Source organism: Tubulanus polymorphus, chromosome 3, assembly GCF_964204645.1.
Source record: "Tubulanus polymorphus chromosome 3, tnTubPoly1.2, whole genome shotgun sequence".
NCBI classification, from domain to species: Eukaryota; Metazoa; Nemertea; class Palaeonemertea; order Tubulaniformes; family Tubulanidae; genus Tubulanus; species Tubulanus polymorphus.
Window position 1 is genome coordinate 18,988,514 of NC_134027.1, and position 15,622 is coordinate 19,004,135.

At 36.3% G+C, this 15,622-nt stretch overlaps 2 protein-coding genes across 4 annotated transcripts in view; one reads left to right on the forward strand and one right to left on the reverse strand.

Annotated features, from left to right (window-relative positions):
• Nucleotides 1-7,487, forward strand: part of LOC141901587 (protein polybromo-1-like) — a 54,374-nt gene extending 46,887 nt beyond the window's left edge. For both annotated transcript variants that reach the window (XM_074788917.1, XM_074788918.1), the window contains 6 exons: nt 1,581-1,771; nt 2,065-2,281; nt 3,064-3,210; nt 5,114-5,222; nt 6,932-7,162; nt 7,237-7,487. In XM_074788917.1, coding sequence (XP_074645018.1) covers nt 1,581-1,771; nt 2,065-2,281; nt 3,064-3,210; nt 5,114-5,222; nt 6,932-7,162; nt 7,237 — 896 coding nt within the window. In that variant the 3' untranslated portion in view covers nt 7,238-7,487. The remainder of the gene's footprint in view (nt 1-1,580; nt 1,772-2,064; nt 2,282-3,063; nt 3,211-5,113; nt 5,223-6,931; nt 7,163-7,236) is intronic.
• A 3,723-nt stretch (nt 7,488-11,210) lies between these two features.
• LOC141902455 (uncharacterized) lies at nt 11,211-14,398 on the reverse strand. 2 transcript variants are annotated; one of them, XM_074790188.1, is made up of 3 exons: nt 14,275-14,398; nt 12,856-13,581; nt 11,211-12,774 (listed from the first exon to the last, which is right to left on the reverse strand). In XM_074790188.1, exons 2-3 carry the CDS (start codon nt 13,577-13,579, stop codon nt 12,152-12,154), a joined length of 1,347 nt encoding a protein of 448 aa, XP_074646289.1. In that variant the 5' UTR covers nt 13,580-13,581; nt 14,275-14,398; the 3' UTR covers nt 11,211-12,151. The 2 variants fall into 2 exon arrangements, with proteins under 2 accessions (XP_074646289.1, XP_074646288.1); XM_074790187.1 differs by having other exon boundaries at nt 11,211-13,581.
• Nucleotides 14,399-15,622: the final 1,224 nt, after the last annotated feature.

The window sequence follows — 15,622 nt, forward strand, 5'->3', positions numbered from 1 at the left end:
AAAATAATTTTCAATAGAATAACAATAGCTAACACTAATTATCTATAGATTGGCTGTTCCCTGTCATAAGAAGGTTCCAGTGTATATACCACCAGTTATATATATATATTTTTTTTTTTATTTATATATTTTCTTTTCACTGTTGTGTGTAGTAGTCTCTTATAGAGGTATCATTCTTTATTCTGTAAGTTGCCAGCAATGAAACATTTTGGAAAAAAACGTTTTGCAAAACCAGTGCATGTAGCCAGCTATTTTTGTATGTATTCTTTTGAGATCTTCGCATCAATTTTATAGACTGGATATTTGTTACTCTTAGCTTATAGCATGGTACCACCATGTGGAAACTACAAAGTTGTATACATCTAGAATCTTTCTTTAGATCATTGAGTTAATTATGGTAGTCGGTTCTTCACACTTTCAAGGTTGAATGATATCTCTATAGCCTAGTTCAGTTTTCCTATTTGTGACAGTGTTCACCGTATGTGTTGTTTCACAAAACCCGAGGGCTTCCATGGATGTCATTTCTGCTTTTAACCCAGTCTTATTTACAGCATTTGGAAAATTCTAGTTTAATAAGAAAAAAATGTATTGCTCAAATTCGAGGGCAAATTAAATTCGTTTTAAAGAATATCTGTTTCCACTGATGTTAGAAAACAACAAACTGCACAATTTTTCATTTAAAAAACTGTACACACCTGAAAGCGGCAAAATTTTGACGTATCAGACAAGTGGCGCCGTTGTCGTAATCTTCTATGAATTTGACGTCCAATTTATTAGGGTAAGTACAGCAATGTATATTCAGTGTTGTTGTTCAGTTAAGATTTTGATGTGTTAGGATAAATTATCACCTACAGAAAAAATTATGTTGGTTTAGTTCATGAACGATATAGGCTAGTGGAGTTCCTGGAAGGCCTCGATAACTTTGGAAGACTCACTTGAGATAAATTTTATTGTACAAAAAAAACATTAAATTTTATTTCTTAAGTTTGCAGTGAAACACATTTAGTTTCTGTTCTTATACTCCTCTTCTCACATTTTTAATCTCCTTTTCATAAAAGATGTAAATCTAATCTTCGAATCAGTTATCGAAATAGATTATTTTAACTCTCGAAGATGGTTCAAATCATTGAGTATCTTTAAGGTTGGTGTTCGCAGAGGTGGTACCTTTTCTGCCTTGTTAACAATGGCTTTGGATTCTATATTTCTCTTATCCCATATGTCTGATATTGTTTTATATCTGGGTAGAAGGTTAATTTTAAAGCATGTTGCCAAAATTAAGGCATGTTATAATTGAGCATGATTTTTAACTTGATTTGAACAATCTTTTTCTAACTCAGCACACTACTGCCCTCTATCAATGACACTCACTACTAAATCAATCATTTATATTATGTATGATATAATTTAGCATGTTTGACATGATTTTGAATATCAAAATATTGATTTTAAATGCTTGAATCAAATGTAAAACCATTGATCTTTTTGAGTTTTTAGTGAAGTTATTTCTATGTATTTCTTGTGAAATTACAAAATAACTAGAAATTCCATTCAATTGATTCCACTCGATTTTCATTGTACAGATGATGACTGTGATGGATCATCTCAACCTTCAACATCGACTGGTGGTAAAAAGAAGAAAAATAAAGATCCGAATAGAGTCCGTCGTGACCCGAGCGGATTTATACTGTATGCTAGCGAACATAGAAAAATGACCTATCACGAAAACCCTGAAGTTAACTTCGGTGAAATTAGTCGCATTATAGGTCAAAAGGTAGATAATTAGAAATCAAGATTTGGCCATGTTTTAAGAAATATAAGCTAGGAAAGTCTAGATCATTTCAGATAGTTCCTTAGTGAAAGCATAGTTGAGAGTCTATTGTATCAACAGTTCAAAATTTTTAATACTAGATGCAACTTTTAAACTGGATGTGAAGCAACTGACCCAACCAATCTAAGAGCAAATTATATTACTATATTAGTAGAAAGTATATTTTTATCAAGAGAACATCATGGTATTTGTTAGACATGGGTTTGTAAAGATTGATTCACTCACTTTGTTTACAGTGGCGCACCCTACCAGATCATGTGAGAGACGAATACAATTTCCGTGCAAAGAAATATCAAGAAGAGCGCAAAGAAAAAGAAGAACTGTTAGCCCAACAGTTGGCAGCGGGCCAAGATTATTTGAACTGGGCCCAACAAACAGCAAGCTCTAGTGGTGGAAATAGTGTACCAATGCCTGCTTTTCATTATTACAATCATAACTCACAACAGAATAATGGTAATTTGTTATATTCTCAATGTTACGGTGTATTTATAGAACCAACTGGTGCTGTCTATTTCATAGTTTAGCCGTTGGGTTGAGTTTTTTCGATGATTCTCCTCTGTCGGTATGGTTTATGGTGCTCATGTTCTTGATATTCAACAGAAATTCATTCATTTTATTTTGTGCCTGATATTCAGTCTCGTAGTGTGAATCACATAATGTCCTCGATAAAAATTCACCTTACTCAGGTGAATTTAGCCAGTGTGGATACCTACTACCACTAACGTACATGCTTTTTCAAGTTAAGCCCATGGAGAATTTTGCATTACCAAAGGTAAGATTCCACTAACTGATGAGTGCCAAGATATCTCTATTGTCATTTTGTACCTAGGATTATTTTATTTTTCTTTGTTACAGATGTTACACTGATGCTGAGATATTATTAAGAAATATTGAGATGTCATCTATTTTTGATACAGAATAAAATACATCTAAAAATGATATGTCTCTTGTTAATGATTGCACTGTTCAATTTCATTTGACCTTTTTTCCAATGCACCCTTTTACTCACTCATCACTCACTCACCCTTACATCATACACATAATCAATGTTCCCTCTAACATCAGTGAACAGATGTTGAATTATTGAAATCTCTTCTAACAAAAAATTTGCTCCAGGTTAATCTAGTGGGTACACGTCAGTGCACCCTAATTGGTAGATTGTAACTTGCTTCTGTTAACTTGTTTAAAATATTGTTTTCAGTGTTTTGTGTGTTCTTTTTCTTTTGTTTGCTAAGGTGTGATGGTAGGTCCAGCACGAATGACTGGTGTAATGATGATGCCACAATCTAGTGTTCCTCCAATGCAAGGCATTGTTGTGCAACGCCCGTTAAGATTCAATACCACAATACCCCCTGGTGGTATACCCTACAATAATGCCCCAGGTATGATGCACCCGATTGGTGTACCACAACCAACTACAGGTCATATACCAGCTAATTGTATATACCCTTCATCTGTTCCACCAGCGCCAACTACGCTTTCTCAGGCTATTTCATCTGAATTACTATCTACACGGTTAGTGTCACCTCTGCTTTCTTCAACAAAGCCATTATCTGATCAGCCATTGACGCCTATGCTATCACTGAAAAAAAGGAAATTGCCTTCTGTTGTTCCTGTTGCGGAAGCACTACCTATCCCTTCATTCCACACTAGTCTAGTTCAACTTAAAGGTACCTCTTTATTAACACAGCTCGTTATAAGATTTTCTAAAAATTTGTTAACCTTAATTTGTTATTCATTTTGAGAGCATAGTTTTAATTGATTAGAATTACTACAAACCTTTGATTGTAATTATATAATTTTTTCACTATTTTGATATTTTTGAAAATTATACTCTTCCTTTCTCCTTATTCTAATCATGCTTGCACTTAACTAACCAGAAACACTTCATAAACCTTACTTATCGATACATATTAATCTCATCATAACATGTTTTCTTTACAGTCAAACCTGCTTCAGTTTGATCTAAAGGGAACATAAGTGAAATCAAACAAGCAATTTTGCTAATGGTTGCTATATTCCTTCTCAGAGGGTTATATTGTTGATGTAACAAGCGTCCACATGGCATTGTTTGCCATACCAGAAAATCTGAGAATATTATTAATATGCGGACAGTAGTAGTTTATCTATTGCAGCTCGAAATGTCAGTCAAACTATCAGAATTCAACTACTGAACATTTTGCCCATAGAATGAGCAACAAACTATCCAAAAATCTTACTTGTTTAATGTGAATATTTTTAGTTTTCATTGAATGAAATAACATGCTACTGAATTACCATCACGGTATAGTAATTCTATAAAATCCAACACTATGTCGGTTCGACTAAACCAGGGTTGACTGTAATTCTTTTTCTTTTGCTCTCAGTTTGTAAATTTTCATGATTGATAATTTTCTTCATCACAAATATTATCGTGATACCAGGGCCACACCTAGCGTTTGAATTTGGGGGGCAGCGATTAAGAAACCCGACAAGGGCAGTTCTATTGGATATAACAATGATATTGGCTAAAAGAGCACTTTTCCAAAATATCTGGGCTATGTATGGCCCTGGGTACCCATCTATGGGTTTAGCCGATTACAGAATCAGAAACATGTTCCTGAGAACAAAAATTTCTTATCTACTTTCATTTTTTCTGCACCTTACACAAAGAGCAATTTCGAAAATGAATGAAAAATTGATATCCTCTTGATGTCTTGTTTTTTCATGTGAAATTTTTCTTACAATTACTGTGCAGTGCAAAGGTTGTTGAATTGTATTGGATTAATTTATCAGTTATCAGAATTTGATTTATCAGAATCTGTAATTCTTATATTTGCCCACAATCATCAATCTGAAGAAGATGGGGTTGTTATCAACAATGATATCTCCAATACCGGTATTTGCCCGTTGTTTTATGGAAATTTTGCTATCCTCTTATTTCAATTGATTGAACTTTTATAATGAAATGTGAGGCACACAGTAACAGGCCATTATGGTATGGCAATGTGAACCGTATTGTTTGTTGCCATGCTTAGCGTTGTTGTTGTTTTGCAGTAATAATAGCTATCCGCTAAAAATATTGTGTTTAGTACTGGCCATAATATTTCGGATGTTTAGTAGAAGACCCTGCTTCATCCAGATCATTTGTGACTGATCAAATCAATCCAGTTTATATGAAATCTGCATTGAACATCACACTAATTTTTTGTATGGGTGGACCATAAATATTGTCTGGATTAAGCAAGGTTTACTATGTTCAAATGACAGTTGAACTGATTACTGTAATTGATTCATATTTTGCAGCTGGTTCAACACCTATACATCCAATGCCTCCACCACGTCCTCCTTCTCCGATGTTCGTATCAGTGCCACCTAAAACACAGCGTTTGTTGCATTCAGAAGCCTATCTCAAGTAAGTTAACGAATTATAATCTCATGAGTGAGCTTTCACTTTGATAATTAAGTAACTTGGTTGCTGAAGGTTTCTTATCTTATACTTGTAATCACTTAAAGCCTACTTGAGACTTTAATTGCAGCAGGCAACTTCTCTTACACTGTCGGTCCTTTCATCCATCAGTCTACAGACAATCCAGATACAAGATCGGGATACATCTTATTTCAGCTAGTGTGTGCCGTCCCATTTAGACCATCTTTAATTTATTGTTAGTTTGATACAGCTTGCAATTCTTGATGGATTTCCATGAAACTTGGCAGGAAGGTTGAGAAAGGTTTGCCTATTCTTCTACCCAACAATTCATGCAAAGTAGATGAACAATTTTGTAGCCTCGGCTGTTTTCTATAAAGTTTGCAATATATTTGTTATCAGTCTTCAATTTGTTGTCCCATTACTGTCTGCCTACCCCAGGGAGACATGCGTGGCATTGCCACGTTTTAATTTTGGCAACGCTTAAATGAATTGTCTTGATATTTGGTTCATATATGTATCAACCCTTGACACTATCCGCAGCCCAAAAAATGGCCCAATGCGCAATATAATGCAGCAGCAGCCATCATGATCTCGCCAGTCCTCATTGGTAGATGAATAGTAAGAAGATAATATCCAACAGATAAATCTTCATTTGATACTTGTAAGCACTGTTATAGGACACATCTATTCACATGAATTTGTGGTTACCCAAATTTTTTGGTTCTTGCCACGAGGGGCAGTTGAGTATTAAATTATATTCAATTGATCCATCTAACTATATAAGTACCTCCATGCATATTGTGTGACTGCAATCACTTACAAGATTGTAACTCATTAAATGCTCTTTAACCCATTAGCGCTCAGGAATTTCACTTTGTAGTGTCAATTACTCCTCAGAAAATTCAAGGAAAAATCCCCGCTCATCACGATACCAAATAGCTCATTTGCTGTTTATTTCCATGCATTACAAGTTCATGTTATTTTGCAGTAAATTGTCAAGGCTTTCATAAGATTTGATGAGGTAGGCCACCAAAATCATGTCCTTATGGGCCCCCGAAATCCACCCAAAGTTATTTGGATGTGAAGTGAGAACTCAGAATATTTCAAAGACTTAGGTGTCTAGTTTACAATACACTATTGGGTTCGCATTCCACCATAACCGTTTTCATGCATCATACAAAAAAGGACCGGGGCGGATTTGGGCAGCTTAGGGAGTAATAGGCAGGGCAGATACGGGCGGCTAGAGTGCTAATGGTTAATTATGGTGGGTTGCTAAGTCATTCATATATACGTACTACATAATTTCAATGAAAAGATGTTGTATAATAGTGAAATTGTTCGATTGTCAAGGATTCCACCAAGTGGGCGGTGTTCCTAGACCTCTAGTTCTACCGTTGACCCCTTTCAGATTGTAGAATTTTTCTACCTGGTCCAAGCATTTTTCATTTTCAAATGATTAATACATTTGTCTATCACAAGAAATTCATAAACTATTCCATTTCATAAAATATCCTAAAAGCTTTATTGGACATAGAACAACGATAAAATCATAAGTAATTCTATGAGATTACCCATGTTTGATGACAGATTTTAATTTGAAATTGAATGTAGATCCTTATTCATGGCAACAGATCAAAACGAATGTGCAGTAAATGGGGAAAACACTGAGATTTCGCTTACTTATGTGTTTTCAGGTACATTGAAGGATTGAGTAAAGACAGTAAATTAGTTTCCGATTGGGATAAGAATTTAACCGCTATTCCCGAGAGTACACCTCTGAACAACAATGGTAAACTACCCGTTCAGTGGTTAGCTAATGGAGCCAGTAACCATGGTGATACGTTGAACGCTTTGTGGGCTTTGAGAGATCTGATGCTGAAAGATTCATTATCTGTCTCCAGATACACAAACATAGAGGATTTATGGTAAATATAGGTTTCTTCACCAATTTTCTACTGTTGCCTAGTTAATATTGCCATTGAGATTTATTTATTTCCAGATTGATTCTGTATGTACTACTGAAACTGCCATTTCATCATCAACGAAAATAAACTGAGGATGTTGTTTTTATAGTAGTGTTTTAGAATCATAAAATAGATACGTTTGTAATTTGTTCCTTTTTCATTTTATAATCTCATTTTATTTCCATCATTGTAAATATAGTTATTTATTTAGTGATGCATTTGTTTGACTGTAGCCACTTAAGTTTGTAGTCACTGATTGTAATGTGTGTTTTATAGTATCTAAAATATATAAATGTATATCTTAAAATCGTTCTCATTAATTCAGATCACTTATTCGCTCGCTTGGGACGTTGGTCCAGCTGGCTATTGCGTTTACTTTTCTCCGGCTATTCGTCCGTAGGCGGAACCCAGTTGTTTTGGGAAGTTTTGAAGACGCCTCGAACGAACGTCCTTTTTAGGTGAATATGCCCTTCGTGATTTTGGTAATTTTTTAGCATATGTAACAGGTTACAGAACACTAGGCTCACACAGTAACACAGTTGACAAATTTAAACAAGAAAATTAATTTTGATGAATTATTTGACGCCTGCGAAAAAAATGTAGAATTTTTGGGATAAGCTAATGTGGAATTGCAAATGTGAAATCGAAGTTTTAAGAAATTTGGGGAATTAACAGATTTGGCGATTTGGTAGGTGATACGGGTCTGCGACTGTATAGTACTGGTTTAAGTTTTTTATTGAAAATTGTCAATAATTGATAACTTGCGACCGACTTAATTCACTTTTGCCTCTAAGCTGGTCTGCAACTTCATTGCCTCCATAGTTGAGGAAAGAGCTCATCTGATGTCTGTTTCATTATGACTTTGGAGCATATCGTGTGGCCCAGCCAGCCGGCCCGGTCCGGTGGGTTTGGCTGTCACTCGATATCCTCTTGAGTCTAGGTTGTAGTAGACAGTCATTTAAAATGAATTGTTTATGTTATTCTGTATGAATTACCCGTATGACTTGTATGTTGTATGTTCTTATTTTAGAATTTGTAATTTTATTGAATTTGGGAATTTTATCCCGGAATTTTATATGTAATAAGGATCAATATAGAATTGAATTGTCACCTAATACACATGCCATCAGAGGATGCGGAGCCGCATACGACAGCTATGCTATTGTAAATTGCTAATCTCATTAAACCTGCATACCCCTAATATCGAACATATTTTCTAAAACATTTGAATATTGAAATGATCTTTACACATTTTTATATTGACCGCTTGTAGCCGCTGATGAAATTCACGCCGGCCCTACACAGATCGTAGATAGCTTCGTCATTCCACCAGCATTCCCATGTCAGGATCTTCCTTTTACATCAGACTTCCAAATCGTGTATACATCCGCCATTTTGACCGAATAACCTGATTTACTTATCATATCTATTTATGCCTGCCGCTTCTGATATAATCATACATCCTTTACTATTACAAAACGTCTTCTAGTGATATTCAATTCAATATAACATTTCGACGTTCAAAAAGAACTCATTATATAATCACAGGAAGCCATTCCATCTTTGTCGATAATATTTTGCGGAATTAGCTTGTATGTGTACACATAGACCTGTGACGTTCTGCACATCGATTTACGGTTGTCGTTTGTAAAATGACGCTGAATGGTTAACATTGTTTAGGTTTCATAATGGTTACGTTATTTCCTTAATAACATTTTCATCATGGTATTCTTTTTTACATTTCACTGATTCTATAGATGTTTTTTTTAAGGAGAATGCTCCATTAGTTACAGATTTATACCAAAAAATCATTTCATTCACCAGTCCCGTCGTGTGTGCGAGCGAAGCAGTGCCTAACGTCGGCGAAACTACTTCAAGCGATGTTCAATGACAGAGGATAGGTTAACCTCCTTGGCCCTCATGCACATACATTAAGTTGAGGGTAGATACAAAAGCTGTGACGAAAATATTCGCGGGAAAACACCCAAGACGATTGTAGCTGGCAAACATTTTAGATTGAACTATTGTTTAACATCCAGGAAGAAAGACACTAAATATTTGGATTGATATATGAAAGCTGGGTACTGGAGTGTGTAATTGGTAGTGTAGTGTGATCTGTGTGCATTTGTGGCCAGCACACGGATCACATTGTTCAATGGGGTTTGGTCCAGGACTCGCGAGATTTTCAACAACACGGAAGTAACGTGGAATAAATGATGACTTGAATTGCATGACTACCTACCACCCCTCATTATTGTTGGAAAACTAACCGTTCCGCACTGACTAAAAATTAGTAATAACATTTTAGAAATGGCCAGAATTTTAACTTATGTTCTATCTCATTTTTATTTTACAATTGCGATTGGTATAAATTTTTTTTTAAACGGCCGTTAAGGCTTCATGTTTCGTCTGCAATTCACTGCAAATAGTTACGCAACTACGAACATTTCAGTGTTTTGGCAGCTGTACACTCAATCGGCACCGTTCGTGACTAGCTTCACTGCGGAATTATCATTAATTAACATCGCCATATCACATCATCAACTTATATTGTGCCTTAAAACCCTAACAGCCGAAATAATTGAAATGCACACACGATTTCTATCATTGAAAATTGAGAGAGTGGCCATGTTTGTGTTCTGCTGCTTCGCGTAAATCCCGCGCGGTGGGGCAACCGCGCGGAGTGGGGCCGATACGTCCAGAGTTACTTGCTACATAAATTAGTGGTGAATAAATTTCATTCTTACATTTCAAATGATTATACCTCTGCAAAGAAAACCAGCCGGTCACCAAAATCAATGCGGCAGCCTACGTGTGGGTTCGCTTTGAATTTTCATTACTTTTCACCATTTTGGAAAGTGTTAACTGCGTTAACATACATGTACAAACAAAAAAAGGACAATCCCCATTTTTTAGATGAAAAAACCCCGGTACGTATTCATGTATACATATACTGTCCATTTCGAACCACCTCGAAAATCCTTGTTTCAGAACCGTAGCGGAATGCTGGCGTGGGGGGTACTTTTCCACAAAATTGGGACCTTATCTCTAGAGCAGGAGTCGACAGCGCAGGCGCGACGTCCCACTGATTGGGGTCTGGGAGCCCTCCAACAGAAGAATCTTTTAAAAAGAAGTTTTAAAACGTAATCTGAGCGAGTCTGTAGAACAAACTTACTGTAACAGGAAGACAGTTCTATGTTTGATTTAATAACTATTAACTGCGCCGCTCTTTACAAACGATTTTTTCAATTCACCCTTCGCGCATGGAGCGTTGCGAATAATGTGTACCACACAAGATACATCATTTTACGATCATGCTGTGGGAACAACTAGACGAGATTAGGCTACAGGGCGTAGGCCTACAGTGTTTTAGTGTACGAAAACGGACAAACAACAAGAAAAAACGTAGTGACATAATGGTGGGCGAAATGAGCTTTGCTGGAGTTAAAGAGTTGCATTAATAGTGGATCAAGGTGTTGTGAGAGGAAGGAGGAATTGCATCAATATCGATAATTTTGCGATTTTCATAGATATATAAGTTGATTAGTAAAATGTTTATTAGGGTTTCTGCTGCCTCGGCAGAAACCCTATTGGATTCCTGCTGATTATTATTTTAACATATTTTCCACTGAGTTTCGTCACATAAAAATCATCTTCTATTAGATTTGACTACTAACCACTTTGAAACAAAATGTCAAACTCTGATAATAATATAACAGTCTCTTTCTGCGCGTAGTTTCTATGGATGTACATCCCGTACTGTGCTTCCTATTTTAAACTTGAGGTTACTTAAAGATGACACCGGTGGAAAAAGCAATCATCAATCATGGCGCGCATACTGGCGCGAATCTGAAAGTTTGTGACGTCATTTCATAAATAGATAAAGAAGGAAGGCTCCGAGAATATCCAAATCACAGGTTACTCTGAATAACTGGGGTTCACAAGTTAAAAATGTACTTCCTTGTTTGTGAAGTAAGTTTATTCATACTTTTATTAAAAACAGTTCCTTTTAAACATTCTATAATAGTAGAGTTTTGTTCGTGGATATCAATACTTCGAAAAATCAACAGCGGTTTATTTATCTATTGTACCGGTACGCGTTTTCTTAATTGAATTGAATTGGTCCGGTCCAAAAGGCGGGTCATACAAGTTAGCGTCAGAAAATGTCAGCGTCGGTGATACCTTGTTATCGTCGATATTAAACGGTCTATAGTCAGTTTATACATCACATACATTACAAATCAGAGGTCCCTTGTACAAGTACATCACATCGTGACGCAGCGGCGATGGTAATGTCATAGAACAACAAAGTCAGTTGAAAATACCTACCCACTGCACCGATAAAGAATGATTGCTAGCCAGAGACCAGTGACAGTCAGTAATGGAGAGTGATGGTACCGTTCGTGACTATGTTTTTATAATGGTTATTGGACGTCAATTTCAAGTGAATTGTAGTCCATCTGATCGCTTAACTTGTCAGACTGACCTGTCACTCCTCTACTAATAGTAACACTATAAGGCTTTCCCTCCTGCATAGTTTACCCTATAGGCCAAATTTGTGCTTAAGGCCAAATTCGGTTTTCTTATCTAGTCGACTTTTTTTCGGAACCAATAATAACCGAATATGCGCTTAAACTGTCACTAGGGAATGGTAAAAACACCGGAGCTTCGTTCTTCTCGATGTTATTTCCCCCAAAACCTGGCACATTAGTACTTTGCGCGTAGTAGCACATGCGGGTCAACATATCCATGTTGTAAGTTGACCCCTAGGTGGCTCTTTAAAAAAACGGAATGTAACGAACTGATTTCGGGTGAAATCTTTGCTCGCATCCCTGAACGGCATTCTACCCAGAAAGTCAGAAACCCGTTATCGCTGCTTGCAGCTATATTTTTCCATTAAATCGTTTCTATATATAGCCTACGTGTATACAGTTTTTGAGATTTTTCTTTCTAAAATTTGAAAACTTTAAGACAATGGTCGCCCTTGTCAACACTAACTAACAACTGCCTATCCATGATATTATCATCAATCAAACAAACCCCACGGGGTTCTTTTAAACCCTCGAATTTAGTCACCGTTTTTATATGTTCTCCTTTATTAGTAAATAACTGCACGACTTTAGTTTCAGGGTCTAGAATAACGATAAGATTACGATCAGTAATTGCTATAGTACTACCCTGTATAGGTCTGTGTAGGTTCATGACGCATTGTGAAAACGGCTCACATAAATCAAACTGCAGTAAAAAATGTCCCTTCTTATCGAATATTTTAACCGAATGTTTGAATTGAGTTATATTTATATTTATAGTATCGGTAACTGATATTTCGTCGGTAGGACTGATGGCAATGAATGTCGGATTCAAAAGCTGACCTTCCCCTTGGCCCTTACATGAGATCTTTTTTACAAATTCACCGTTAGCCTCAAAACAGAAAATACACCCGCTGTGCTTATCTACCACATAAATCAAATTTTTGCTGTCTACCGCAACTCCCCACGGTCTGTTCAACATCTTCGTACCAATATTACGAATTTCAAAATTACAAAAATCATTATTCACGATCTGGGAACAAACTGAAAGACAGCAGTAGGAAGTCGTAAATACCATACAGCCATTGGTAAAAAATGCCATATCAATTATTTCCGGCGCCATACATAAGAGGCGCAAGATTCGTGATTGTCTGTTCCAAATGATTGGTTTCCATAGAAACGTACAAACAATGAGTCGTTCCATTGGAGTGGTTTTGATAAATTGACCATCTTGGTCGAAGGTGTGCACTCCATTCATATCTGACACGTGAATAAACTTATCGTGGTAACTGACACAAGACGGCGACTGAAGTTCCCCTTTATTATTGCCCTGCCCGCCAAAAGTAAAAAGCAATCCTGTACTCATAGTTGTTGCTTTTTTTATCGCTAATAATCGACTTTGTATATTAAATTCCTTGCAGGCTAGTACTGTATGTAAACGAGTAACTTTCAGTCGACGGTGTGCGAACTGACATTCTCGGCAAAGCAAATCTAAACAATCTAAACATCCGCAAATCGCAACATTTTCGTAATCACAAGATGTACAGGTTTTATGTTCGTTAGTAACCTCGGTTAGTTTAGGCAAATTATCGATGACGCTTTTAGCACGAAAGTCATCTTTGAGCGCGCTTATGCCCGATGGACACAGCGTCTCTAAACGACATTCGGGACATATTATCGCCTGCTCTGGACAGTGTAAATACCACGATTGTAAACATTCGGCGCAGAACGAGTGAAAACATGGTAGAATCTTCGGATTGTTTAAACGATTTAGACACAGGCTACACTGAAATTCTTCCTCAATTCTATTCAAATTTTCTGTGACGTCATCATCATCCGCTGCTGCCATTTCTACAATCAATTTTGAAAAAATATATAATCTAAATATCCAAAATGACTATGCCAAAATGTCTCAATGTCGAAACTGACTTTTTTTTGCTATACGGTGTATACATTGATGTTCAAACCTGGAAATGATATACCCGGCCCTCCCATATACCGCCACCCCCGATTACCGCCAGGTTTTATCAATGTACAATCTTCATACAAGTACATAAAACACCCCCGATATACCGCCATACTCTATACCGCCAAAATGGTTCTGTGCTGATGTGGGGAATGTATCGGGGGTTGACTTATAGATGTAGTGTATCCTGTTTAAACTAATAAGATGGATTAAAGGTCAGAGTAATTTCCAGCATGTAGCTGCACACTCGGTCTAGTATGGCTGGGTTTCTACCATGGCAATATCCAAGCCATCAGGTTCGAATCTCTGCCGGGGGAGGATGGCCCCTGAGCTAACTAGTATAAAAACTTAAAACGTAACCTCCTGGGATATCGGAATGATCTTGTTTCTTGGTAGCTGCGTTTGGAAATTTCAGCCAAATTCCAGAAATTTTTAAACCGAGAAGAATGTTCCCACTTCTGGAAGATCGCAATCGAAAAGGCCCTAAGTGTAAAACTACAGCTTGAATGAGACGCCGAAATTGAAAAAAATGTGCCTATGAGGTATTTACCCGAAGTTAGAGGCCTAATGCTACTTACCTAATGATGACAATGATTTCTACGTTTCCATGCATGCAATTAATCACAGAAACAGGATACGTATCGCTTTGAATGTACGCTATCTCGCAATTATGCTATATTTTCATCTGCACTCATTTTATGCAACCGCAATTATCTTGAATCACAGCCAATTCGGCGAGCGTACAATTTGTTTGAGGTCAAAGTTTCTTATCAACGTTTATCAAATCGATTAGATAAGATCATTTCAACAATGTAAGATGGGAACAGGGGAGATATAATTGTGTGAATAAATCCTTGAAGTTTACCATATCTAGACCACCACAGATACAGACTAGTAAGTAATCGACACTGAGAAGGCATTCTGCCAGAAAATAGTGCTTAAAGCATACATTTGACATAAGCACTATATACTACAGATTGTTTTATTGTGTACGTTTATTAATAAATGACTAGCTGCTATTGAAAAATTATTACGGCATTTTGTGTTAATGGTCGACAACTTAACTCAGTTTGGGGACGAAATTTCGAAAATAAACTTCTGTCATTGTATTGCAAAAAAGAGTTATTAGGCTAATTTCTATTCCTATGATTTGGCGCACACTGACCCTATATTCAAACGGTTTAATATCCTCAAGCTCAAAGATATTAATAAACTTCAGCTAGGTACTTTTGTCCACTCTGAATTACCGAAATCATTCGAAAATCATTGGAGCCAAAATTTTCAAATCCACAGTCATAATACTCGACGACGTCAAGATTTACAAACACTTTCTTTCAATAGTCAAAGAAGAACATTTTCAGTAAAAGTATCCGGCCCTTTACTTTGGAATAACATCAGTGAAAATCTAAAAACCTGGAAAATTCTAAACTGTCCCTGAGAAATTATAGAAAGCAACTTTGTGCTTGCCTATATTTTATAGTTATCCTCTAATTCAAACTAAAATTATTGTTATTGAAATATTACAGAAAACAACTGGCTTATTAAATGATTACATCTTAATCAAGCTGTTATCATAGTTTACTATGAGAGCATTTTGTGTGTTAAAAGTCTACTGTAAGCATATTTTTTTCTTTATTGCATTTCTCTTTTTTTCTTCACTTTTCTCTTTTGAGGGACCTGTTTTGTTAGTTTCTACAGGCCCCACCAGGTCTAATTTTACTGTGTTTTGTATTATGCCTTGTACACTATGCTGTAAATTATATTTGAAAAATAAAGTGTTCATTCATTCATTCATTCATTCATTCATTCATTCAATCAATACATCAATCGATTATAGTGAATGAATTATTAATCTTAAAGCTACGGTAATACATTTTTTGAGACATCCTACAATATGTTAAACCTGTCAGACGGTCTTAGGTCATA

Bases quoted from the DNA above. Each gene is read 5' to 3' on its own strand.
- LOC141902455 (XM_074790187.1), bottom strand. From the start codon at position 13,579: ATGGCAGCAGCGGATGATGATGACGTCACAGAAAATTTGAATAGAATT.